This window comes from Macrotis lagotis, chromosome 3, assembly GCF_037893015.1.
Source record: "Macrotis lagotis isolate mMagLag1 chromosome 3, bilby.v1.9.chrom.fasta, whole genome shotgun sequence".
Classification (NCBI taxonomy): Eukaryota; Metazoa; Chordata; class Mammalia; order Peramelemorphia; family Peramelidae; genus Macrotis; species Macrotis lagotis.
In genome coordinates, this window is record NC_133660.1 from 291,277,232 (window position 1) to 291,304,569 (window position 27,338).

A 27,338-nucleotide genomic window follows, 5' to 3' on the forward strand; every position below is an offset into this window, starting at 1 on the left:
ACAACCCAGGTACTCCTGACTCCAGAGTCAGTGCTTTATCTACTACGCCACCTAGCCGCCCTTGAGAAATCATATCCTTAAGGAAGAAAAACAAAGTATGAGATAGCAAAATTACATAGTAAGATAATGTTCTTTTAAAAAAATTAAAGGTAATAGTCTTTAGTCTTTGTTTAAACTCCACAATTCTTTCTCTGGATACAGATGGTATTCTCGATTGCAGATACCCCCAAATTGTGCCTGAGTGCTGCACTGATCACATGAAGATTTTTAAGAAAAGATATGATAATCCATTTTTACAAAATGAATGAATAAGAAACTTAAACATTTGAATTTCAACAGTATGCTTTTGTGTCAAATTGTGTTAAAAATAAACTATCATTTACTGTGAAATTATTTCATAATAAGATTTGAGGTCAGAGAATTTGGGTATAAGTTGCAACTTTGTGATGCAATAAATTATAGTTAATAAAATACCACAGAAACATAGTTATTAAAATATGGAGATTAAACAACCAAATCTTAAAAAATGAGTGGGTTAAAAAAAGCAAATCATAGCAACAAAAATTTCATTAAAGAGAGCAATAATGAGACAATATATCAAAACCTATAGGATGCAATGAAAGTAGTGATCAGAGGAAGATGTATTTCTGTATGCTTAGATCAATGAAATAGAGAAAGAGCAAATCAATGAATTAGCTATGGAAATTTTAAAAAGCTAGAAAAATAAACTAAAAATCCCAATTCAATTCTAAATTGGAGAGGGAGACCAGGTGAGAGGAGCAAGAGCAAATAAAAAATGAGAGCCTTGTAGTTTCTCTTGAATGTGAGACTTGGGGCCTTTGGAAGATGTGGAGATCATTTGACAAAGAAGCTTTTATTGGAGCCATGGCCATGTATGTGAAATGATACACATTTTTCACTTTTTGGTTAGTTTTTATGACCATTTTTCTTTGGTAAAGAATAGATTCTGTTTGGTAGGGTCTTGGGGGCTGGGAAAAGTATCTATCTGGAAGTGGAAATGAGTTATTTTATAGAAAAAAATAACATTTCTAAAAAAGAATAAGATATATACATTTTTAAAAAAGAAAAAGATATATGATACTATGATCAGAAGGAATGTGAATTTTGTTTTGTTTTTCTTTTGACAGAACTGTTTTCCCCACTATTTCGGCTGTTTGTCAGAGAGCTGGGTCCTTGAAAGAATAGAATCAACACCATTTTCTGAAGGTTCAGGAGAAGAACTGGAATACAGGAGAAAACCAAGTCTAGAGATATAAAGACAAATCAAATGCTGGAGGCAAGGGAGGCCAAGGGTCAAGTACTGAGGTGGGATTGGTGATTTGAAATAATGGCAAGTGAGAGTGACTGGTGACAAGTAACTACTAAGATAAGACTGTGGAGGGGAGGGGAGGGGAGGGTCTAAGCATTTCTAGAGTACTAAGAGCCAGGCTCTGTGCTAATCTCTTTATCAATATTATCTCTTACTATTCTCACAGCAAGGTGGGTGCTATAATTGTTCTCACTCTATTCCTGAGGACTGAGAAAACAGGTTAAGTGACTTCTCCAAGTATCTGAGGATGGATGTGAAATCAAGTCTTGCTGAAGGAAGACCTAGAACTCTATCTATTGTGACACCTACGTGCCTCACTGGGCACTGATAGGACAATTCAAACCCTGACTTTCTTCAGTTGGAGTTCTCATTAAAACCATGTGGATACATGAGGGGGAGGTGAGAATCATTACTTTCCATGGGATCTGATAGTCTTTTTTATAAATAAAATCATTTTTGATTGAAGCCTTGTAAGGTGAGTATTTGTCAGATGAATTGTTGACTACTCATGAAAGTGTGTCAAATACTGAAATTCCTAAAAATCATCTGAGTGGAGGTAAGAATAAGATATATGAGACATTTCCAAAGTAGACCTGGTACTTTGTTGGATAAGCAAGATCACAAATATTTGTTAAGTGCTTCCTCTGTTCTTGGTGAGGCCCAGTGGATGGGTGTCAGTTGTAGAGTCAGAAGGACCTGAATTCAAGACTTACTTAAAAATACTTATTAGTTGTGTGACCTTGGACAAGTCACTTAATGTGGTTTCTCTGTTCCTCATTCGTAAAATGACCTGGAAAAAAGACAAACCTTTGACAAACCATTCCCTTTCTTTGCTAAGAAAACCCTGAATGGGGTCATGTAGAGTAGGCTATGACTAAAATAACTGAACCACAGCAAGAACAATGTTCCACATACTGTACTAAGCCCTATAGGAATAAAAATAAACCCCCAAAAGCATCACTGTCTTCAAAGAGATTATATTCCAATGGGGAGAAATAAACCACCCAAGGAGTCAAAAAGGGAGGGAGAAAGTCAGTTAGGGGTTTGTTGTCAGTACCTGGAAAGACAGAAGAAGAGTTGAGAGGTCATAGAAGGTTACTCAGACCGACCTTTACCCAAAATAGAGGTTTTGGGAGCAACTTACTTGTGGGAAAGGGAGACTGGCATGTCAGAGGAAGGTTCCTGGGTTAGAGGAGCCCATAAATTAATCTATTCCAGGGTGGGATGGCAGCTAAAGTATGGTGGCTAATCTGTTCCAGGGTGAGATGGTAGCTGAGGTACAATAGCCAAATCCAGAAGATCAGGAACAGAACTGCAACAGTATTTAATTACAAAGATTATGGTGTGATAACAATGGATTTTTTTTTCTACAAAGCTCTCAAGTGTAGACATTGCTTTCTTGACAATATCAAGCAATATTTTATAACTGAGGGTTGGAATGGGTGACTTGTGGGCGCCACTAAAAATTTATTAATTGATCCCTTAAGTTGGCTAAGTAGTTACAACACAGCATGAATTGTCTCTTGAGCATTAATAACTTGGGTTGAACCTTTATGCTAAGTCGAATGATTATACTACTATGGATGACAAAGTCCACAAGACCGCTGCTTTCCTTTTCCAGTGGAGTTTGGTAGCTAGCTCCAGACAGCCTGGGCAGTCTCCTGGGTTCACCAAGGAATCAGGTCACTGAAGAAATTGCTTTGCTAGGGAGAACTAAGAGTCATTAACTTCAAGCTGGGATTGAAAGGACTCAGAAGTTGTCTACTTCATTTTCCTTTTCATTAGGATGAAGAACCTAAGTCAAAGAAATAAAACGACTGACTTATGATCACAGTTCCAGTTAGTAGCAAAACTCAGATTCCAAAGCTGAAAATCTACCACTCTGAAGGAACCAAGTTGAGATGAAATGTCTATTTCTTCTAGATTTGTCCTCTTGGTCCTGCTGCTCTCACCAGTCTCAGGTAGGTGGGAGACATTGCTGAGCTCATAGACACTTTGTTGGTCCCTCCAGAGAAATTTTCTATGTCTCTGGACCTCAGTACAGTTTTTTGCTGCTGTTCTAAATCTCTTGTTCCTTCTTTCCTTGGTGATAGAAGTTTTCTAAGAGAAAGAGGATGTGGGTGGTTAAGGAAGAATAATTTCCATTTCACATTTCCATTCAGAATTCTATTTCAGACTCTAATCAAGTCAATGTGTCCATCCTCTCAATAAATTTTGTCTTGTATAAAACTGCCCTTGGCGGTGGGACTTCAAAGTTGTTTTTGACCTGTCTTGAATCACACAATTATTGGTCAGTCTGAAGTTGAATTTCAGAGTGCTGCCCTGAAAAGGCTACGAGTTTCAAACCATGAGTCTCTTCACCTCTCAAGATATCTACTTACCTCAAAATGAGCACTGAGGGCTCATCTAAAGGGGAAGCAAAACCATAAATAGACACCCTTGGGGCTGCAAGAGGAAGGTGCCCTCTTCCTGGTCTCTTTTAGTTGTCAAAGTTGTTGCTTGATATTCAGTGTCCCCAGGCAGGTTGAATCATCTAATAAGGAAAATAATTTTACAAAAGCTTGATCCTTGTCATCTTTAGGGTCTCCAAGAATCCTGAAGTCATTTGGGTTATGAGGCCTATTGCAGAAATGTGAGCCTTCCTTCAGAGTGTGAGGTCCTGAGGACAGGATAGCTTGTCAATAGTATTGGATTGGCTGGCCATTTTTCTTCTCCAACTCATTTTGCATTTTAATGAATGAGGAAAATAGGGTGATTTGACCAGGGTCATAAGCTATGATAAGTTTTTCAGCCTGAATTTGAACTTAGGTTTTCATGTCTCCAGATCCAGTGCTCTATCTTTTGTTCCACCAAGTTGCTCCTTGGGTCATCCAAATGATTTCTTGAACAATGGACACAAGTGATTTTATGGTTTGTAAAGAAATTTACAGATACCTGATTTAACCCAGGAAGGAAGATTCTCTTATTATCCTCATTTATAGATGAAGAAACTGAGGAAGACAGGTTAGGTATCTGATGTAGGATCATACAGTTGGGAAGTATCTGAGTCAGTATTTGAACGCAGGTCATCCTGGCTGCACTTCCATTCCATATCAATTTTATGTTCTGTGAACTGTCCTATCCCCTGTTTGGTTAAGAATTTGCTTCCTAGCTGTATTTCTATGTCAGTTTTCTTCTATTTTTGGTTAACCTTTATGTTTTTAATTCAAGCATCCATTTGCAACTTATGGCAATTAGTTTGGGGTTAAAACAATTATCTTACATAATTTCATTATGAGCTTATTTTCAATTTTCAGGTGACTTCTTTGGCTATATTAAGGGATAAATAAAATCTAAGGAGAAACTAGAATACAGGAGAAATGTGTTAGTCATTCTACATTTAATTGTATGCATGTTCATAATTTGTGTCTACTAGACTGCAGACAGAGAGGCCATTGTTTATTATTCCATCTTTCCTGTTCCATGGTTTCCTTCACTGAGAAAAGTGAGGCTGAACATGGCTTATTACTAAGGCTGCCCAACCAGTGTATTGTAAGTTTCTATTCTGAAATAATGTAGATTACTATATAAAATAGGACATTTGAATCCCATTGATAAAAAAATTTTCATTTTTCCTTCAAATGGTAAGATTCTGTACCTCAAATGAGGAACTGGACCATCTAAATGTATTTTTCCAGGTCTAAAAATTCATGACTTACTATATGGTGATATTATAAATGACCTTCCATTTTGCGCCCGTTCTTGAACTAACCTTGCATTCCATCCCAACTCTGTCTATATTTTCCAGGGCAATTCACTGTGATAGGACCACAAGAAACAGTCATTGCCATGCTGGGTGGAGAGGCTACATTATCATGCCACCTTTCTCCCCAGATGGATGCCAAAGATATGGAAGTGGTGTGGATTCATAGCAAGTCCTTACATTTGTTACATCACTATAAAAATGGGCAGGATTATCTGAAACTTCAGGCCAAAGAATATAAAGGGAGGACAGAATTTCTTCATGAGAACATTTCCATTGGGAGTGTGGCCTTGAGGCTTCGTCAGATGGAGCTCTCTGATGAGGGGATGTACCGGTGTCTCTTTCAAAGTCCTACTGCTCAGCATGAAGCAGAGTTCCGAGTCTATGTGGCAGGTAAGTGTGTACCTGGACTCACGAGGGGTACACCTGGGTAGGGGAGCAATTGCAATACCTGTCTGAGGGAAATGCACACATCATGAAAGATGGGGCAAAACTCAGCACGTAGGCTTGATCTAAATTTATCCTGGTCAGCGGCAGGCAGATTGGACTGGGAGTGTCTGAGGGACTAATCCAAAGATGAAATTCTAGAGTTAAGAGAATGAAGTGCAGATCAGTTTAGAGACAAGTAACTGAGGTATAGTACTGGGGACAATTCAAATCTTGTACATGAACATGGGGAAAGAATATTTCTGTGCAAGCAACCAGAGGGAGATCATGATAAACCTGTGAGACCCAGCAGTTGCTGGCATGCCACTTAGGCAAATGTAGGGCTTTAGGAAGTAGTTATGGCCATGGTTATATGGATCCATTTTGATGCCATTTACAGAAACAGAAGCAAAAGAGGGAGGCCAGATTAAAGGAGGCAATAGTCCGAGTTTAAAATAGATTTGCGAGATGGGACAGGATAAATATGAAAAAGAGAGAAAGAATGATAAACAGAAGAAAATAGGATAGAGGGAATTACATAGTAAGTAATCATGATTATTAATGTGAATGCAAAACAGAAGCAACTGGAATGTATTAATATAGAAAGGTTTTGCATGACTTTTCATGTATAATACATGTTATGCTGTTTACCATCTCAATGGTCAGTGAAAGGAAAGAATGTAAAACTGAAAATGAAAAAAAGACATAAAATATATTTTTACACAGTAGAACAATTGGACAAATGATAGGACCTGACTAGGAATCAATAATGGCAGAATGATCACTTGTTTAGTCTTGGTTGTTCACTTGTTTCAGTTGTGTCCAGGTCTTGGTGACTCCATTTGGGGTTATCTTGGCAAAGCTGCTGGAGTGGTTTGTCATTTTCTCCTCCAGTTCCTTTCACAGAGAAGGACTAAACGACTTACCCAGGGTCAGAGAGTGAGAATCTATCTGAGGCATATTTGAACTCAGGAAGATGAGTTTTCTTGACTCAAGGTCTGGTCCTTTATCTGTTGCCACAGTTAATACGTATTAGTGTTTTTAGCTTAATGATCAACTCATATCTATCCACTAAAGCCTGCATCTCTTCAAATGGGCTGTCACGTTGTGCCCCTTTGACTATGTATTGGTATAGATGAATTGAAGAATTCCTCAGTATAGGAATCACATTTATTACTATAATTGTTTCATTTTAGAATTATGCTATTTCTTCACTCCATCAAGAATGTTTTATATTCCTATCCTATGTCTAATGTTAAAACTGTATGTTTTTTGTATTCTCTTCTTTTCTCTGAAATTATTTTGTACAAATAAAAACTATGTAATGTAATTCTCACCTCTCCCACAACCCTCCAATAGGATAGAAACTACTTGAAGTAAGAAACTATTTTGTTTTTATCTTTGACTTTCTACCCAGGAATAGAATTGGAAATATATATTGGCATCTTAGACACAGAGGTATGTTGTAGGTTTTACACATTTGATGTAACAGATAAATGTAACAAGGAGGAATAAGATGGCTAAAAATACTTCCTGGATTCTAAGAAATAACTTTCCTTTTGTGTTGTTTTCCTTACCTAGTCATAGGCTCTCCTCCTCACCTATACATCAAAGGTCAGGGAAATAAAACGCTTCGGTTGACATGCACATCAATGGGGTGGTACCCACAGCCTGAAGTGCAGTGGATGAAGAATGAGGAAAGGTCATTGACACAAGACATTATGATCAAGAAGAGAGAGAATGATCTATTCTCTGTTGAGACATCAATCACTGTGGTCACCAATTGCAAAGTGAATGCTTCTTGTTTCATTTGGAACCCTCTCCTCAGCCACACTTTTGAAGCAAGTTTTTCTCTTCCAGGTTAGTTCCCTCCCTGTGTACTAATGGAATCTTTGTGAAGAGGCAGAGTAGACTTTATGTTATAAAGGGCAGAGGAAATCCTCAGAATCTAACAAAGTTTCTTCCATTCCTGTGTTAACTTTTCTGAAATTCTACCTTTGGGAATTATGGGATTTTAGATATAGGGGTAATTTTAGAAATCATGCATTTTAACCCCCCCTCAGTTTACATATAAAGAGACTGATAGGAAGACTAGTAAAATTAGTGTATAGGTCTACAGACATTAATTAAAAATGTCTCCTATGTTTCAGAAACTTTGCAACGTTCTGAGGGAATACAATAAAGGAGAAAAACACACCTGCCTCTACTCTCAAGGAACACACAGATTATTGGGGGTTAGGGAAGACATAATATAAACATCTGTATAGAAACAAAATATATGCCCAATAAAGTGGAGATTAACACAAAAGGAAGCACTCACATAATGAGGGTTTCTTAGGTACACTCCCTCCTGTGCAGGGTGTATATCTCCTACTGCTGACACCTCTTGATCAGTCACCTCAGGTGATGAAGGACCAAGAGCTCCTGGGATCATGAGCCTTGTGTTTTCCATCTCCTGCTGGGTGAAGGAAAATGGTAAGGGGTCATCTGCCATCTTCCCCAATGGACAACTTTTTGCCTCTAAGGGAACACTTCCATAGATGCAATCACAAGACAATTCCACTTGCTTATGTCAGTTTAATCTCTCAACTGCTATGTGTTGAATTTCAGGTGCCAAGTAACAACAACATTAAGAAACAACCTACACTTTGATGTCAGGCCTGCCACATATGTTCTTTAAGGGAAGAGGAATAGAAAAATTGCCCTCTCGTGGTGTGCGGGATTGCTCTTCTCTAAACTTTTCTTTCATAATCTCCACTTTTCTGAGGGATGAGAAGTACAGGACCAATCATTTGATGCTTAATCATGTCCCTCCCACCTTATTACTACTTGCTTCTAGTTTAATATTCACTTAATTTTTTTGAAGAGTGGTGCCCTCCCTCAATTATGAACATTCTCCCAGCTGGACATGACCTTCATCTCCTAGTGATTCACATCCTAGATCATCTTCCAAAGCTCACCCCACTCCCATCACTCAAGTCCATATTACTCTGTAACTCAATCTTCGCACTCCAAAGGTTTAATGTAACATCACCCAGTCCTTCCACTGGGCCTTCTGGAAAATGGAGGTAACCAACTTGGCTTCATTCTAACCCTTTTTTCTATCACTCTCCATTTCTACTAGATCTTACTGAAATCTAGTAGCCTCAATGTGATTGTTTCCAGTAGTGACTCCACCTTTAATCATTATCCATAGCTCACTGGTTGAGGTGGGTAAGTTGGAAGTCTTGGTCCATAATGCTGCTTCTTGGTTAACATCCATGTGGGCATATCATGCTGTTAGTATTTACCAATCAGCCCAATTCTAATAGTGACTGTCTACAGATTTCCGAGTCATCCTACTTGTTTCTCCAATGAGGCTGGCACATGACCCATGCATTTTCTTTCTTCCCCAAGCATTACCATTTTAGTCGATTTCAGTACCCCAAAATTTATAGTTTGATAACTGAATTTCAATAAAATTTATTTCTCTTGTATTTTGGTGTATCTCATCTATTTTTGCTTTTAAAAACATGATTCTGTGGAATAGTCCATAGACTTCACCAGTCTGCCAGGGGGATTCAAGATACATAAAAAGATTAAGAACCCATGTATAGGAATAAGAGATAGAATACACTCTGCATTTGCTGTGATGGTGGTTTTTCTTCTAAGGGTATTTTTTACTCTTCAGTGAAACAAAGGCATTTGTAGAGCCAGTCATGACCCAATATCTCCAGTGCCACCGTCTCTCATTGCAACCCACCACCTCTTCTCTTTCATCTCTTCATCTCTGTTTAGTCCAATAAATATTTCATTACCTCTCTAACACTAAAATACTTTGTATCTGAAGGGCTGATGTTCCACACAGAGGCAATAATTGTGCTCCTTCTCTTTCTTAATTAGATTTGTTGCAATCAACAACCTTTTGCTAGATGCTTTCTATGTGTCTGGCACAATTCCAAACACTGGGGATATAAAGAAACAGAAAACACAATCCATGTTCTCAACCACCTCAGAGTTCAACAGAATTAGATGCAAATAACTTCTCTTTGAACAAAAAAGAGACTCTTCTCTGAGGATGAGCCAGGCAACCTCCATTCCTGACACTGTTGTTGCCTTCCCTGCTGTGCTAACATCCAAGAGCAGAGAGGGGAGGTCTATCTACATGATGTCAGGCAGTCCCATGAGCAGAATACTGGCCAGAAAATCAGGGAGCATGGCTAGAAAATCAGGGACCATCCCATGGAAGTATTTGGGGATTAGGAAATCCAAACTCTAGTTCTACAACTACCAAGTCAATCACTGGGCTGGCCTGGGCTTTAGTTTTCTTTTCTATAAAATGACAGAGTTGCATGAGATGATTGCAAATGACCCATTCCATACAGGACTGTTTTATAATTCTGTGATTTGAATTTTTCAGATAATATGTTTCCAGATAACTCTTTCTGGATGGTGACAGGGATTGTGGCTTTGAACTTTATAATCACTGGATTATCTCTCTTCATTTTCTGTGGTTGTAAGCTTAAAAAAGCCAAAGGTAAGGATCTCCCTTAGGGCAATGTATAGTTTTAAAAATTATTGAGAGCATTAAGAAGGTAAGGGTCCTCTCTAGGACCACACATCAAGATTGAGACAAATGCACAAATGCAGTTCTCAGACTTAGATCTTCTTGATTTGGAGATTACATCTACTATTCTATGAGTCTTCTCTAACACAGTATATATATAATATATATACTTTTTGGATATAAAACACATTTTATACATATATATATATGCACATATATATATACTTATGCACATGTAAGTGTATTTTCACAGAAATATGTATTTTCATACACAAATACATCTATATGTATAAAATGTACACATACACATACACACATATATAAATATAAATAGTCAAATGAACTGCAAAGGAGTTATTAAAAAAGTCACTGTTTTCACAGAAAGAATTGATATATAGAAGTATATTTCAATAATTTTTATACATATACGTACATATATTGTTTATAACAATCTCTAGCATGTGGAAAATGGAAGAAAAATTGTGAAAAAATTGCATAAGGTTGTTATATATTTAAAAGGAATAGCAATTTTTCCATAGTACATTTACAGTTTCATGGGCAATCATCTTTCTTTTCTCTTCCACTATTTATGGAAATGCTTATATTATTTCTTAATTTCAAATGAAATGAAATAATGCTAAATTATGAATTATATAAAAGACAACTGTGGATGAGGGTACTAGCAATATAGTTGCATATGTTTCCTCTGAACTCCCTATCCTAGAGTTGTTGCAGTTGCAGCAGAACACTGGGGGTGCCCTTAAGAGGTGTCTGTTTTGAGTTCACCACTATTAAAAATGTCATTGACCAGTACCCTAGCTCCAATTTCCCTGAATTAACATTTTAAAGGGTTCTTTGCATATATATATATATATATTAACATATATATGTGTGAAACATACTCTTCCCTATGTTGGTCTTTGGGGAGAATGCATTCATTTTTGCCACAGTTTCTATATAACCTTGGTCTCACCAAGTTCATGTCTGGAATCAACAGATGACTGCTAAATCCTCATTCCTGTTACTGCTGACCTAGGTCCCAAGTTCCTGGTTCTTTTTGGCCTCCAAGACTCCCAAATTCCTGGAGGTTCCTTCTCCTGACCTTTTATAACTGATGAGCCTCCAGATTAAATTTCTTCATCTAAAACAAAAGAACTAAATGAGAAGGCAAAGGAAAGCTAAACAGTTAGAGGGAGAGAGTCCATGGTTTCTCCCTGTACATAATGTCTCACTGAAATCTTCAGCCAAGGTGTCAGACCAAGAATCTCTGAGGAGAAGATGAACAAAGATGGTGGTGAAGGGGTGGAAGTCAGGGAATTTTTAAGGAAGGAGGAAGGAAATAAGTCTTTGTGAAACATATACTATGTGACTATTAAGTATTTTAAAATTATTTCATTTGATCCTGGCAATAACACAGAAGCATGGGTGCTTTTGTATAATCCTAATTAACAGTTTAGGAAATAGAAGTTAATTGTTTTGTTGAGGATCCCCTGAGTTAATCAGTGTCTGAGACTGAATTTGAACTTGTCTTCTTGACTCCAGGTCTATCTCATTATTCACAGCTTCATTTAGTTACCTCTAAAATGCCCCCAGATGTGACTATGTAGTTAATCAAAGAGGCTGTCATTCACCACTTGGCAAGTAGACTGGAACCTCTTAGGAAATGACAACGTATTCTCCAAATTACTCCTTCTGCTCCTTTGAGGTCTGATGATTTGGGTGTCTTCTTCCAAGTCATTTTGTCCAGGAAACCTGAGAATTACATTGATCAAGAGTCCCCCAAATCAACATACCCATTCAATCTCCCCAATTTTTAGAGGGAAGGCATTGGTAACTTGGATTTTTCCTTTGAAATTTTTGCTTTGCCAAAATACTACTTTTTAACAAAATTGAAAAAGGGAATGGTTAGGAAGCTCTAAGAAATGAGGTATCTTGTGAAAGTCAGTATCATTGTAGAATATATTTAAAGTTAGAAGTGACCTTAGAGGCCATGTGGTACAGTTCATTTTATAGAGGAGAAAAATAGAAGCTCAGAGATGTTATCATTTTCTAAATGTTGCAAAGTTAATAAGTGTTAGAGTTGGGATAAATTCAAACTCTGCTGGATCAAAAAGAGTCAGAGAATACATAGTATAAACCTTTCATTTTATAGATGAAAAAAGAAAAAAAATGCCTTTTCCAAGATCATAGAGTGAAATAAGTAAGAGAATAGAGCACAAATCCACAAATCTGATCCCTATTTCCATGGTTGTTCCTCAACATCAGCAGCAGGCCTATATACTCTAGAGAAGAGATATGTCAAATAAGGCATCCTCAGAATTGTAAATGGACAATCTACATGACCTAATTCCCTTCATGCCGCCCCCCTCACTCCAGTTCTCTTTCTCTGTCTCTCTTTCACAGGCAAAATTAAAACTGAACTTGGTGAGTAATAGTTTCATTTTCCTCATTCCAATATTTCTATATGATGATACTACATGCCACTGAAGAATATTGAGAACAGGTTGATCAGAAGAAGTGGCTCAACTAAATGCATACACCATTTTCACTATTTCTAGAGAGGAGATGCTAGTAACCTGGATTTTTCCAAAGAAGTGGTTGTTTGTCCAAAACCCTGTTTTAAAACAAATTGAAAAAAAAAATGGAAATTTTGGAAAAGTAAGTGAATGAGAAGCACTTATAAATGTGACATCCAGTGGAAGTTAATATTTTAGAATTAATGATTTAATGTTGAAAATCACCTTAGAAGTCATACATTTCCTTGGTTTCATTTTACAAATAAGAAAGTAGTCTCAGAGACATTGCCACTTTCTAATTGTCACAACGTTAACAAGTGGGAGATCTGGGATAGATACAAACATTGCTGCATTGCAAAGGCTTTTAGAGACTGCAGTACAATACTCTTATTTTACTATAGAAAAAAATGAGGAAATGACTTTTCCAAGATCCTAGAGTGAAGTAATTTGAGAATAAGCCTCAGATCTAGGCCTATTGACCCTAGTTCAGTGATCATTCCTCAAAGTCAACAAGCCTAAATACTCTGAAGAATAGAAATACCAAAGGAGAGATCCTTAATGTTGTAAATGAAAAATCTAAATATGATGATGTTCTATCTCCTTCCCTCCCCCACTCAATTCTTTGGTCTTTCCATAACGTCTCCCTATTCTCTCTCTCTCTCTCTCTCTCTCTCTCTCTCTCTCTCTCTCTCTCTCTTCCCCACCCCCACAGAAAAGACAAGAGGTGAATATGGTAAGTAGTATTTTCTTCTTCATTATGCAAGTCTTTGTATATGATGATACTCCAATCCAAAGGAGAATATTTGGATGTAAATTCATCAGGAAACTGAAAGCAATGAACCCATCAAGTCTCCCATATTTGTTCAGTGGATATTTTGGAAGAGTGGATTTTTCTTTTAAATTGTTTACCTTGTCAAAACACTGTTTCTTAAGAAATTGAAAATATAATGGAAATTTTGGGAAAAAAGTCAGTGAATGGGAAACATTAAGAAATAAAGAATCTGGTAGAAGCTGGTACAATCTTAGTACAGATTTAAAGTTGTAAGTCCAACTCAGAGGCCATGTAGTCCCTTGGTTTATTTTATAAATTAGAAAACAGAGCCCAAGATATAGTCACTTTGTAAATTCACAGAGTTAATGAGTGTGAAAGATGGCAGAGATTGAAACATAGCTAGTGTATAAGGAATCCTAGAGATTATGTAGTACCACCTTTTTATTTACCAGTGGAAAAAAATACCTGCCCCAAGATCCTAGTATGAATTAGTATGCCAAGAATTCCCAAATCTAAGTCTTCCAACTTAATTTCAGTGGTCATATCTCAGCATTAACAAGGCAGAAAACTTTGCGTAATAGAGGAGTCAAAATAGTACTACATATTATGCAAATACTGTATATAGTAAATGGGTAATTGGAAAGTACTAATTCAATCCTTCCCTCTGTTCCTCTCTCTCTCTCTCTCTCTCTCTCTCTCTCTCTCTCTCTCTCTCTCTCTCTCTCTCTCTCTCTCTCTCCCTCATATGTGTGTCTAACAGAGAAGCTTAAAGCTGAATGTGGTAAGTAATATTTTCTCCTTTATTATCTAAATATTTGTACATGGCCATCTGGTTGAGGTTGGAATTATTTTAGAATTACAGATTTAACATTGTAAGTGAACTCAGAGGCCATGCAGTCCCATGGTTTATTTTATAAATTAGAGAGCTGAGGCCAAGAAATAGTCACTTTGTAAAATTCACAAATTTAAGGAGTATGACGGATGGGTGAGATTGAAATATAGTTTGGGTGGCTAGGTAGCGCAGTGGATAGAGCACTGGCCTTGGAGTCAGGAGTACCTGAGTTCAAATCCTACCTCAGACACTTAATAATTACCTAGCTGTGTGGCCTTGGGAAAGCCACTTAACCCCATTGCCTTGCAAAAACTTAAAAACATATATGTATATATATAGTCAGTGTATAAGCAATCTCAGAGATTATGCACTACCACCCTCTTATTTATCAGTGGTAATATTTAAGAAAACACCTTTTCCAATATCCAAGTCTAAATAAAGTAAATGCATAATTTAAATCTACTAATTCTATCCTACCCTCTGTTGCTCTCTTTCTCTCCTCTCTCTTCTCTCTCTCTCTCTCTCTCTCTCACCCCCTCCCTCCCTCCATCTCATAGAAATGACAAGAGATTAATATGGTAATATTTTCTTTTTCCTTATACAAACACTTGCATATGATTATACTTCATTACAAAGAAAAATATTTGGAAGTAAGTTGATCAGGAAACTGGCAACTGAATAAACACATCAGTTCCCCCTATTGTAGAGAGGATATGTTGGAAGAGTGGTTTCCTGTGAATTGCTTTGTCAAAACACTGTTTCTTAATGAAGAAATTGAAAATATAATGGAAATTTTGAAAAAGTTAGTGAATGGGAAGCATTAAGAAATAAGGCATCTAGGGGCGGCTAGGTGGTGCAGTGGATACAGCACCAGCTCTGGAGTCAGGAGTACCTAGTTCAAATGTGACCTCAGACACTTAATAATTGCCTGACTGTGTGTCTTTGGGCAAGTCACTTAACCCCATTGTCTTGCAAGGAAAAACAAACCTAAAAAAAAAGAAACAAAGAAATAAATCATCTGGTGGAGATTGGGGTAATCTTAGAAGTACAGATTTAAAGTTGTAAGTCAACTCAGAGGCCATGAAGTCCCATGGTTTATTTTATAAATTAGAAAATAGAGGCCAAGAAATAGTCACTTTGTAAAATTCACAAATTTAAGGAGTATGAAAGATGGGAGAGATTGAAATATAGTCAGTGTATAAGGAATCTTAACGATTACGCAATACCACCCTCTTATTTATCAGTGGAAAAGTTTAAAAAATGCCTTTCCCAAGATCCTAGTGTGACTTATTATCTCAAGAAGCCCTAAATCTAGGTCTTCCATCTTAATTTCAGTGGTCATATCTCAGCATTAACAAGGCAGAAAACATTGCATAATAGAAAAGTTAAATGAGGCATTCTACATAGAGTAAATTAATAATTTCGATGTACTAATTCTCTCCTTTCCTCTGTTGCTCTCTTTCTTTCTCTTTCTCTGTCTCTCTCTCTCTCTCTCTGTTTTTGTCTCTGTCTGTCTGTCTGTCTGTCTGTCTCTCTCTCCCTTTCTCTTTCTTTCTGTCTCTGTCTCCTCTCACTCTCACTCACAGAAATGTCACAGGTTGATTGTGGTGAGTTATATTATCTTCTTCAATATATAAATATTTGTATACGAAGATAATTCATACCCTTATACCCTTGGAGAATACTGGAAACTAAGTTGATCAAGAGACCCTCAAATTAATGCGCAAACACAGTCTCCCTCATTTGTGGACAGGAAATATGGGCAGTTTGGATTTTATCTGTGAAACATTTGTTTTGCCAAATTTTTCCATGCATTTATTTTACTAATGAGAAAATAGAAACTCATAGATGCTATCACTTTTTTTTTTTTTTGCAAGGCAAACTGGGTTAAGGGGCTAGGTAATTATTAAGTGTCTGAGACCAGATTTGAACCCAGGTACTCCTGACTCCAGGGCCAGCACTTTATCAACTACGCCACCTAGCCGCCTCATGCTATCACTTTTTAAAGGTTAAAATTTTAATGAGTATGAGAGCTGGGATAGAGCTGGTTTAGTTTATTTGGAGTTTTAGGGAATATGTACTACAATCCAAATATTTTAAAATAAAAAAAATGTCTTCACCAAGAACTAGAGTGAATTAGAGTTAAAATCAGGTTTAAAATCTTGGAGTTCTGATCCCTAGTACAGTGGTCATTGCTCAACATCAACAAGCCTGAATCCTTTGCAGAATAGACATGTCAAAGAGAACATCGAGATGGCCTCAATGATGGACTAATTCTCTACTTCCATCTCTCCCTCTATCCCTGTCTCTCTCCTTTTCTCTGTCTCACAGACATGACTAAAGCTGAACTTGGTGAGTAAAATTTTCTCCTTTAGTAGTCAAATATTTGTATAAGATGATACTAAAAACCAGTAGAGAATTCTAGGGACAAAGTGAATCAGGAGATTCCACTACTCAATGCACCCAACAAGGCTTCCCAATGTGTAGAGAAGTGATGTTGGCAGCTTGGATTTTTCTGGGACATATTTCTTCTTTTTCAAAATTAAGTTCAAAGTTAAGTGTGAGAACTGAGATAGATTTAGTTACTATTAATTGTTATAGGATCTGAAAGATGATACAGTACAACCGGCTAATTTTATATATATGTAAAAAGTGAAAAATGACTTTCTCAAGATCATAGATTTAATTACAATGAGTACAAGCGCCAAATTTGGTTCTTCCGACCCCTAGTCTAGTGATCATTACTCAACACCAACAAACCTGAATTCTTTACAGAACAAAAGTGTCAAATGAGGTATCCTCACTTTTGTGAATGCATAATTTTGAGTTAATTCTCCTTCCTGTCTTCCATCTGTCCTTCTTGTTTTTTTCTCTGTCCGTCTGTCTGTCTCTCTCTCTCTCTCTCGCCGGCAAGTCTAAAGCTGAAGTTGATGAGTAATATTTTTCATTATTCAAATATTTGTATATGGTGATCTACATATTAGAGGATAATGCTGTTAACTAAGTGAATCAGGACACCCCCAATTGAATGCACTGTACAATCCCCCAAGTTGTCGAAAGCTGATGTTGGCAGTTTGAATTTTTCTGTGAAGTGTTTTTTATTCTCAAATCACTCTTTCTTAAAAAATTGAAAGAAAATAATGCAGATTTTTAAGTCAGTGAATGAAGGGCACTTAGAAGTGAGGATTGTGGTTAAATTTGGTATGATTTTAGAATTACAGACTTAATATTCAGTGATCTCATGGAATCCCATGATTTAAATTTACAAATTAAGAAAAGAAACAGAGATAATGTCACTTTCTGAGGATAGGGAAAGATTAAAATATTATTAGTTTGCAAGCTATCTTAGAAATTATGTAGGACAACTCTCTTACTGTACAAAAAAGTGAGAAAATGGCTTTTCCAAGATCTCAGAGTATATCAGTATGACATCAAATTACACATCCAGGTCTTCTGACACTAATTCAACGGTCATTCCTCAATATCAACAAGCCTGAAAACTGCAGAAGAGAAGTGTCAGGAGCATCCACAATGTTTCAATGGATGATGGAGATGTGCTAGTTCTCACCTTTCCTCTGTGGCTCTATCACTGCTATTTTTCTCATTTTTCTCCCCCCCCCCAATCCATCACTCACTCTCTCTCTCTCTCTCTCTCTCTCACACACACACACACACACACACACACACACACACAGACAGAGAGAGAGAGACAGAGAGAGAGAGAGAGACAGAGACACACAGAGAGAGAGAGAGAGAGAGGAGGAGTCAAGTTTAAACTGGAATATGGTAAGATTTTCTTCTTCAAAATTCAAATATTTGTATATAATCATATTATCTATCACTGGAAAACACTAGGAACTTAGTAGCTCAGTAGAAACTCAATGATACAACACAGCCTATCCTTTTTGTAGCAAGAAGATATAGGTAACATTGATTTTTCCTATGAAATGTTTATTTTAACAATTAATTAAGAAATTAAATTAATTATTATTATTATTAATTATTAAATTAAATTAATTAAGAAATAAAATATAATGGATTTTTTTAGATAATTCAGTGAATTGGAAACAATAAGAAATAAGGCATCTCATAGAGGTTGGTATCATATAAGAATTATAGATTTAACATTGGATTCACCTTAGGGGTTATGATGTCCCATGGTTTCCTTCTACAGATGAGAAAATAGAAGCTCTGAGATATTGTCTAAAGGTCGCAATGGAATGAGTCCTGAGAGTGATTCAAGCAGTGTTACTTTTTGAGGAAGTTTAGAGTTTATTTAGTTTAGAGTTTATTTATTTATCACATTTACAGATGGAAAATGCTTTTCCCAAGATCTTAGAATGTATTAGTTTCACAGGCCTCAAATCTAGATTTTCTGCCTCTAGTTCAGTGGTCATTTCGTAAAATCAACAAACCTTAATTATCTGTAGAATAGAAGTGTGAAATAGCATCTCCTTAGTGTTGTAAATGTATAATCCAGATGAGCTAATTCTCTTCTCCCTTTTTTTGCCTTCATTCCTATCTTTCTCTCTCTCTCTCTCTCTCTCTCTCTCACTCTCTCTCTCCTTTTCTCTCTCTCTCAAGACATAACTAAAGTTAAACTTGGTGAGTAATATTTTCTCCTTCATTATTCAGAGATTTTTATACTGTGATATTGAAAATTGATTAGGATGCTGGGAATCAAGTGAATGAGGACATTCCCAATACAGTGCACCAAACAAGACTCCCCTAGGTATAGAGAGATGATGTTGGCAGCTTGGATTTTTCTAGGAAGTGTTTCTTTTTTCCAAAACAATTTTTCATAAAAGAGTGAAAGCATAATGGATTCTTTGAGAAAAGTCATTGATTGGGAAGCACTGAAAAAGGAAGATTTTGTTGAATGTTATTATCTTCGATGGAATATTTAAAATTGTAATTGACTTTAAAGAATAAGCACCTCGTGACTTCATTTTACAAATGAACAAACAGAAGCTAAGAGGTATTATCACATTCTAAGTCTGAAAATGATAAGAAGTGAAAAAGTTGATATTCAATCCCTGCTTGTTCATGAGGGAACCTAGAGATTTTTCTATATCATTCTCTCCTTTATCAGTGAGAAAATGTGAGAAAATGGCTCTCCCAAGACACTCAAATGAATTAGTGTTATAGGGGATCTGAAATCTAGATATCCTGTCTCTACTTCACCGGTCATTTCTTGGCTTGTGGATAATGTGATATGATTTCAGTATTAGCAATTTAATAAGTAACTTCAGAGTCCATGCAGTACCATGGCTTCATTTTACAAATTGAAAAATAGAAACTGGGGAATAATGTCACTTTTTTTTTTAAGTTTTTGCAAGGCAATGGGGTTAAGTGGCTTGCCCAAGGCCACACAGCTAGGTCATTATTAAGTGTCTGAGACCGGATTTGAACTCAGGTACTCCTGACTCCAAGGCTGGTGCTTTATCCACTGCACGACCTAGCCACCCCAATAATGTCACTTTTGAAGAATTGAGAGAGACTCAAACATTATTAGTTTATAAGGAACCATTGATATTATGTGAATAAGTCATTTTAGAAAAAGGGAGAAGATGGCTTTTCCAAAGTGCTAGAGTGTATTAGTATGACATCAAAGCTCACATCTAGGTTTTCTGACACTAGTTCTATAGTCATTCCTCAACATCAACAAGCCTGACTACTTTGTAGAAAAGAAATGCCAGATGACTTCAACTTGATCTTGTAAATGCAAAATCTAGAGAAGATAATTCTCTTCTCCCTTTCTTCTCTCCATTCCTATGTCCTTCTGTCTCTCTCTCTCTCTGTCTCTCCCTCTTTTGTTCCCTCTCACAGACGAGACTACAAATGAATTTGGTGAGTACTAATTTCTCCTTCATTTTTCAGATATTTATATATGGTGATACTACAGAGTGGTGATGAATGCTGGGCATGAAGTGAATCAGGAGATTCCCTAAAACAATTCACACACGCCAAGTCTCACCTAGTTGTAGAGAGGAGATGTTGGCAGCTTACATTTTTCCTTGAAGTATTTTTTTTATTTCCAAAACTCTTTTTTTTATGAAATTGAAAACCTATCATAGTTTTTCAGAAAAGTCATTGAATGGAAATTACTGAGAAAGAAAGTTTGTATTGAAAGTTGCTATTATCTCAGATTGAGAGATTTAAAGTTGTAAGTGACCGTAGAGATCACGCATCACATGGTTTCATTTTACAAATGATAAAATACAAGCTCAATTCTAAGGTAATATGACAATGGTAATATGTGTGAGAGCTGAGGGATTCAAACATACTTAAATTATGAGGAAACCTAGAAATTATGCAATATCATCCTCTCATTTATCAGTGGGCAAACATGAGAAAATGCTTTTCCAAGATGCTAGAGTGAATTGGTATTTGAACAAGTATCAAATCTTGGTCTTCTTACTCCAGGTCATTCCCCAATGCCAATGAACCCGAATACTTTGCAGAATACAAATGTCAAATGGCATCTCCTCATTGTTGTAAATGCATAATCTAGATGAGCTAATTCTTTCATTTCTTTCTTCCCTCTGTCCTAGTGTCTCTCTTTCTTTCTCTCTTTTACAGAGGTGTCTAAAGCTGAAACTGCTGAGTAATAGTTGTTTCTTCATTATTCAACTATTTGCATATGTTGAGCTACATATTAGTGAATCATACTGATAACTAATTGAATCAGCACATCACCAATACCAATGCACCCACACAGTTGCCCCTATTTGTAGAGAGGTAATGTTGGCAGCTTGAATTTTTCTGTGAAGTGTTTTTTTCCCCAAGTCACTTCTTCCTATGAAATTGAAAAAATAATGGTTGAAAAATATCAGTGAATGAAAAGCCCTAAGAAAGGAAACATGGTGAAATTTAATATGATTTTAGAATTACAGATTTAATGTTGTATGTGACCACAGATGACATGTAGTCCCATGGTTTCTTTTCACAAAAAAAAAATAACTCAGAGATAATATCATTTTGTAATGTTGGGAAAGAGTTACTCATTGCTAGTTTATAAGGAATCTTAGAGATTACATAGTACAATATTCTAATTTTATAAATGGAGAAAGTGAGAAATCACTTTCCTGAAAGTGAGTTAGTCTGAGATCAGGCAACAAATTCAGGTTATCTGATAACCTAGTCCAGTGGTCATTTCTCAGCATCAATAAACCCAGATACTTTGCAGAAGTGTTAGATAAGGTTTCCTAAATCCTTAAATGTATAATCTAGATGACCTAATTCTTTTGTTCCTTACCTCCCTCTATTCCTGTTTCTCTCTGTCTCTGTTTCTGTCTCAGTCTCTTTGTCTGTCTCGGTCTGTCTGTCTGTCTGTCTCTTTCTCTCTCTCTCTCTCTCTCTCTCTCTCTCTCTCTCTCTCTCACACACACACACACACACACACACACACACACACACACACACACGCTTACATACAAGACTAAAACTCAAATAAATTGAGTAATACTTTCTACTTGGAGAATGCTAGTAAACTAAATGAATCAGGACATTCTCAATTCAAAGTACCCACACAGTTTTCTCCATTTGCAGAGAGGTGTTATTGGCAGCTTGGGTTTTTCTCAGTATTTTTTCCAAAACAAAGTTTCTTAAGTAATTGGAAAAATATTGGAGGTTTTGAAAAATGTCAATGAATGGGAAGTACTAAGAAATGGAGCATGAAGTGGAAATTGGTATTATTTTAGAATTACAAATATAAAGTTGTAACTTCTTTTATTTTATAATTGAGAAAATAGAAGTTCAGAAATGTTGTTTCTTTGTAAATGTCAGCAGGTAACTGTGAGAGCTGAGGTTAATTAACATACTATATGTTCATAAGGAAATTTAGAGATTAAGTGATACAACCCTCTCATTTTGAAGGTAGAAAAGTGAGGAAATCACTTTCCCAGAATCCTTGAATAAACTATTATGAAAGCATGCCCCAAATTAGATCTTCTGATCCCTAGTTCAGTGGACATTCCTCAACACCAACCAGCTTGAATTCCTGGGAAAATAGAAGTACCATATGAAGCATAATACATGTTATAATTTTTTTGTTGAGGTATTTTCAGTTTTGTCTGACTTTGTGCCCACGTTTGGGGTTTTCTTCACACAGATACTGAATCATTTTATTATCTCTTTGTTCATATAATAAATGGACAAACTAAACAGATTCATTGATTCTCTCTCTCATTCTTTATTTTACAGAAACCTATAAAAAAATGTGAGTAATATTTTCTGTTTCAACATATACTGATATCTAGTTATATGTATATAGTTTCCAGCATTCATTATGTAAGTACTTGAAAATAGTGGGAACTATTTGATCAGGAGTCCTCTAAAGCAGCGTGACCACCTTGTCTTCTGAATTTATAGATAGATGTTGGTGGAGGTTGTTTCCTTTGAAGTATTCATTTTGCCAAATGACTCTTTAAATGTGTTACTGTTTTTCTGTTCTTTTTGTAATAGCATCTGAGTTTTTCTTTTGGTCCATTGGGGTTGGTTTGTTTTTGTTTTTTGTTTTAGTTTTAGTACATTTCCTCGTCTGTATCATTTTGCCAATGAGAAAACTGTGTCTCTTCATAACATCATTTGAAGCTTTATTGGCAAAGATATTGGAGTGATTTACCATTACTTCTCATTATGATTAGATAACCTAAACAGATATGCTGATTAATCTCTCCCTTGCTCTTTCTCTCTGTGTGTTTTTGTCTTTGTGTTTGTGTGTATGTGTGTGTGTGTGTGTGTGTGCCTTGTTCTCTTTTATAGGTGGTTTTTTAAAAGATAAACTTGGTGAGTAATATTTTCTTGTTCATTACCTTAATATCATATATCACTGAACAGAATCCATTAGGAGTCCTTTAATCCTTGTGCCTACCTTTTCTGCCTCTTTTCATAGTTATAAAGGTTTAAGACTTGGAATTTTCTTCTAACATCTCTAACCTTCTCTTAACTCTTCTTTTCTCTCCCTTATAATGTCTGGTATCTTTCCACTCTAATGATAAGATTTATCAATGAGTGCTCAATATTATTTTTCCTTTCTTCAAAAGAGTGGAAAGGATTACTATCTATGCCAACTAGCTGGGCCTATCTCTCCCACTGTGGCTTTCTCAAGGGCTGCAGAGCTATCACTTTTTAATAGTCTATGATTTTCCATCTGTTTCTTTTTTTCTAGAGGGTGAAAGTGGGAGGTGATAGAAATGAGTCCATCCTTCTAGGATTTTGACTTGAGAATTCATTTTAAAGGTTGTTTGCATGTTAGGAGCTATACTGATTTCTTTGAACATAAAAAGTTTAGGTGGTTTTGCTTCCAAGTTATATAACAGATCGTTTCCCTCTATCAACTGACCAGAGTTTGGAATCTCTACACCAAACTTTGAGGGAAAGTTTTTATTTTTTTTAATAGTAATTTATTTTTATTACATTTAAATTAAATTAGATTAAAGAAGTTTTGTGCAAACAAAACCAATAAAACCAAGATTACAAGGAAAGCAGAAAGCTAAGAACCAATTTTTTACATGCAGTGTTTCTGATAAACATCTTATTTCTCAAAATATACAGAGAATAGAGACAAATTTATAATATGTGATGCTCCCAGATGAAGAAATTAAATGATATTTATAGTCATATACAAATGTTCTAAACCACAAATGATTTGGGAAATGCAAATTAAAAGAACTCTGAGGTCTCACCTCATATGGATCAGATTAATAGGACAAACAATAAAAATAATAAATGCTGGAAAGGAAGTAGGAAAATTGGGAGCATAAGTCATTGTAGGTGGAGTGGTGAGCTGAATCAATCATTCTGGAGAGCCAGTCAATCTGTGCATACCATTTCACTCAGTAATATCAATTCTAGGACTCTATTTCAAAGATATCACAATAAAAGGAAAAAAGACCTACTTGTGCAAAAATATTCATATCAGTTCTTTTTTAGTGGTAAAGATGTAGATATTGGGGAATAAGTGATATATGAGTGGAATGGAAGGCTATTGTACTTTAAGAAATGATGAGCGTGCAGATTTCAGGAAAACATTGTAAAGACTTCCATGAGCTAATGAAGAGTGAAGTGAACAGACCAAGAGTACATTGTACACAGTAAAAGCAACTTTATGTGAAGATTAACTGTGATAGATTTAGTTCTGTTTTGGGCTTCAGTGACCCAAGACAATTGCAAATGATTCATAATAGAAAATGTTATCCACATCCACAGAAAAATTATGGAGTCTGGATACAGATCAAAGCATATTATTTTCACTTTTTTTTCCTTTCTTGTGGTCTTTCCATTTTATTTTGGTTCTTCTTTCACAATGTGATTAATGTGAATTTTATTTTTTATGTGGTCATATATGTATAACCTACTGTTGTCCTGGTTAGTGCAAAAGAGGGAGGGTGAAAAATTGAGAACTCAAAATCTTATACAAATGAATGTTACAACTGTCTTTTTACATATAATTGGAAAAATAAAATGCTACATAACAGAAAAAAAAGCAGACTCGGGACTTGTAGATAGGCGAGAAAACTGGAGAATAAGGTTGGGTAGGTACTTTTAGAAGTCCGTGTAGACTAAGATTAAGGCCAATGGGAAATATAGAATAAGAGGCTAACCAGAGAAGATAAGATTAAAGATATAAGGTAAAAAAAAAAAAGAGACTAAGAAGGACCATAGAAAATGAAAACACAATGAAAAGTAATTCAAAAATACTAATTATTTCTTTGAATTAAATGGAATAAATTTATTCATAAGGTAGAAATGGTTGGAGAATGGATTAAAAATAAGAAACCAACCATATGTTGTTTATAAGAAACAATTTTGAATGAGAGATACACATGGAATTAAAGTGAGGGGTTAGAGAAGAATTTATTATGATTCAGTTGATGCAAAAAGGCAGGCATAATAATTATGATCTCAGACAAAGTTATGGTTAAAATAGATTCTAAGAAAAGATATGAACAGGATAAATATGTTTTGATAAATGATATGGTAGGCAATGAAGTAATATCAATGCTGAATTTCTTTGCAGCAAATACTAGAAGATCTGAATTTTTAAAAGAAAAGTCAAATGAATTACATGTGGAGATAGGAAGGACGATAATAGCAAAGGACTTTCATCTTCCTTTCTCAGAACCAGATAACTTTAAGGAAAAATAAATAAGAATTCAAGGAAGAGAAGAGAATTTTAAATAAGTTAGATGTGATAAAAAGCTGAGGAGAACTGAATAGAAATATAAAGAATTCACCCTTAGGGGCGGCTAGGTGGCGTAGTGGATAAAGCACCGGCCTTGGAGTCAGGAGTACCTGGGTTCAAATCTGGTCTCAGACACTTAATAATTACCTAGCTGTGTGGCCTTGGGCAAGCCACTTAACCCCATTTGCCTTGCAAAAACATAAAAAAAAAAGAATTCACCCTTTATTCAGTGGCTATAATGTCTTTCCAAAGACTGCCCATGTATTAGGACATAAAAATCTTGCAATTAAAAATAAAAAAATTGGAAATACCTTTTTCAGATGATAAGGCAATAAGATTATATTTTTAAGAGAGCATCAAAATAGATTTAAAACTGATTAAAAATTAAATGACCTATTCTTTTTTTAATATAAATATATCATTGGTTTTCCAACTATATATATAATAGTTGTTATTATCAATCTGCTTTTTGCAACATTTTGAATTTTACAATTTTCACCCCCTTCCTCCCTCCCTTCTCCCCGCCAGAAGGCATTCTAATAGCCTTTACATTTGTTTCCATAGTATGCCTATAGCAAAATTGCATGCTAAACATCCTATTCTTAAAGAATAATGAGATTAAAGAACAAATAATAGAAATAATAATTTTATTAAAGAGAATAACAAGATGAGACAACATACCCGAATCTTTTGGAATGATTGGAGTAAATTTTTGTCTCTTAATGTTTACATCATAAAAAAGAGTAAGAGCAGATCAATGACTTGGGTATGCAATTAAAAAGCTAGGAAAAAAACAAACAAAATATTGCTAAATTGAAAAAAATCCTAAAAATTAACCTAAGATTGAAAAAAATGAATGTAAAAAAATCCTTCATGTTAATAAATAAAAGTAGGTATTGGTTTTTGTAAAAAATGAAATAGATAAGATAAATCATTGATTAATTTGATTCCAAAAGAGTGGATGTACCACTAATGAAGATGATATTAAAACAATTAGAAGCAGTTATTTTTATTTATGTAAATCAATTTATTTCTTATTCTAACTCCATGAAAAGATCCTTTTCAACATTCTCTTTTTGTTAAGATTCTGAGTTTCTAATTTTTCTTTCTCTTTTCATCCACGCCTCCCCTTGCCAAGCAATTTGATATATATGTTATGCAGGTATGAACAAACCTCCATGGTGAAGAAGAATCAGAATAAAGGAGGGAAAAATGAGAGGAAAAAAACCAAAAAGGTTAAAACCAATTTAAAAAATGGAAAATAATATACTTTGGTCTACAATCAGATTACATGGTTCTTTCTCTGGATATGGAAGATAATTTCATCACAAGATCTTTAGAATTGTTTTTGCTCCTGAGAAGAGCTAAGTCCATATGCATAAAATGTTCCCTTGGTTCTGTTCACTTCACTCATCATCAGTTCATATAAATCTCTCCAATGTTCTCTAAATTTCCCCCCATCATGATTTCATACAGAACAAAAGTACACATCCCCTCCAATCACTAATCATTTTCCTATTTTTGTTTTATTGCTCAATCTGATAGGTGTGAGGTGGTACCTCAGAGTTGTTTTAATTTGCATTTCTCTCATGAATAATGATTTATTCCATATTTTCATATGACTATATCTGGTTTTAATTTTTTTCATCCAAAAGCTGCCTGTTCACTTTGTTTGACCATTTATCAATTTGGGATTGATTTGGAGTCTTATAAATTTGACTCAATTTTCTATATATTTTAGAAATGAGTCATTTAGCAGAAGTTCTAACTGTAAAAATTGTTTCCCAATGTTCTGCATTCCTTTTAATTTTAGTTGCATTGATTTCATTTTTGCAAAAACTTTTTAATTAAATGTAATCAAAATATCCCACATTGCATTTCATAATATTCTCCATCTCTCGTTTAGCCATAATTTTTTCAATCTCCATGGATCTGACAGAGTATTTCTTGTTCTCTTAATTTGTTTATGGCATTTCTTTTTACATC

At 35.5% G+C, this 27,338-nt stretch overlaps 1 protein-coding gene across 2 annotated transcripts in view; it reads left to right on the top strand.

Moving 5' to 3' along the window:
• The first annotated feature begins 1,632 nt into the window (after window positions 1-1,632).
• The window catches only part of LOC141519003 (butyrophilin subfamily 1 member A1-like), a 33,984-nt gene continuing 8,278 nt past the window's right edge, over window positions 1,633-27,338 (top strand). The window contains exons 1-13 of one of the 2 annotated variants that reach the window (XM_074231437.1): window positions 1,633-1,729; window positions 3,116-3,291; window positions 5,118-5,465; window positions 7,080-7,358; window positions 9,898-10,014; window positions 12,448-12,468; window positions 13,273-13,293; window positions 14,093-14,113; window positions 16,496-16,516; window positions 18,749-18,769; window positions 19,994-20,014; window positions 22,370-22,385; window positions 22,931-22,954. In XM_074231437.1, coding sequence (XP_074087538.1) covers window positions 3,237-3,291; window positions 5,118-5,465; window positions 7,080-7,358; window positions 9,898-10,014; window positions 12,448-12,468; window positions 13,273-13,293; window positions 14,093-14,113; window positions 16,496-16,516; window positions 18,749-18,769; window positions 19,994-20,014; window positions 22,370-22,385; window positions 22,931-22,949 — 960 coding nt within the window. In that variant the 5' untranslated portion in view covers window positions 1,633-1,729; window positions 3,116-3,236 and the 3' untranslated portion in view covers window positions 22,950-22,954. Of the gene's footprint in view, window positions 1,806-3,115; window positions 3,292-5,117; window positions 5,466-7,079; window positions 7,359-9,897; window positions 10,015-12,447; window positions 12,469-13,272; window positions 13,294-14,092; window positions 14,114-16,495; window positions 16,517-18,748; window positions 18,770-19,993; window positions 20,015-22,369; window positions 22,386-22,930; window positions 22,955-27,338 lie in introns of both variants that reach the window. The other variant, XM_074231436.1, reaches the window with a different exon arrangement.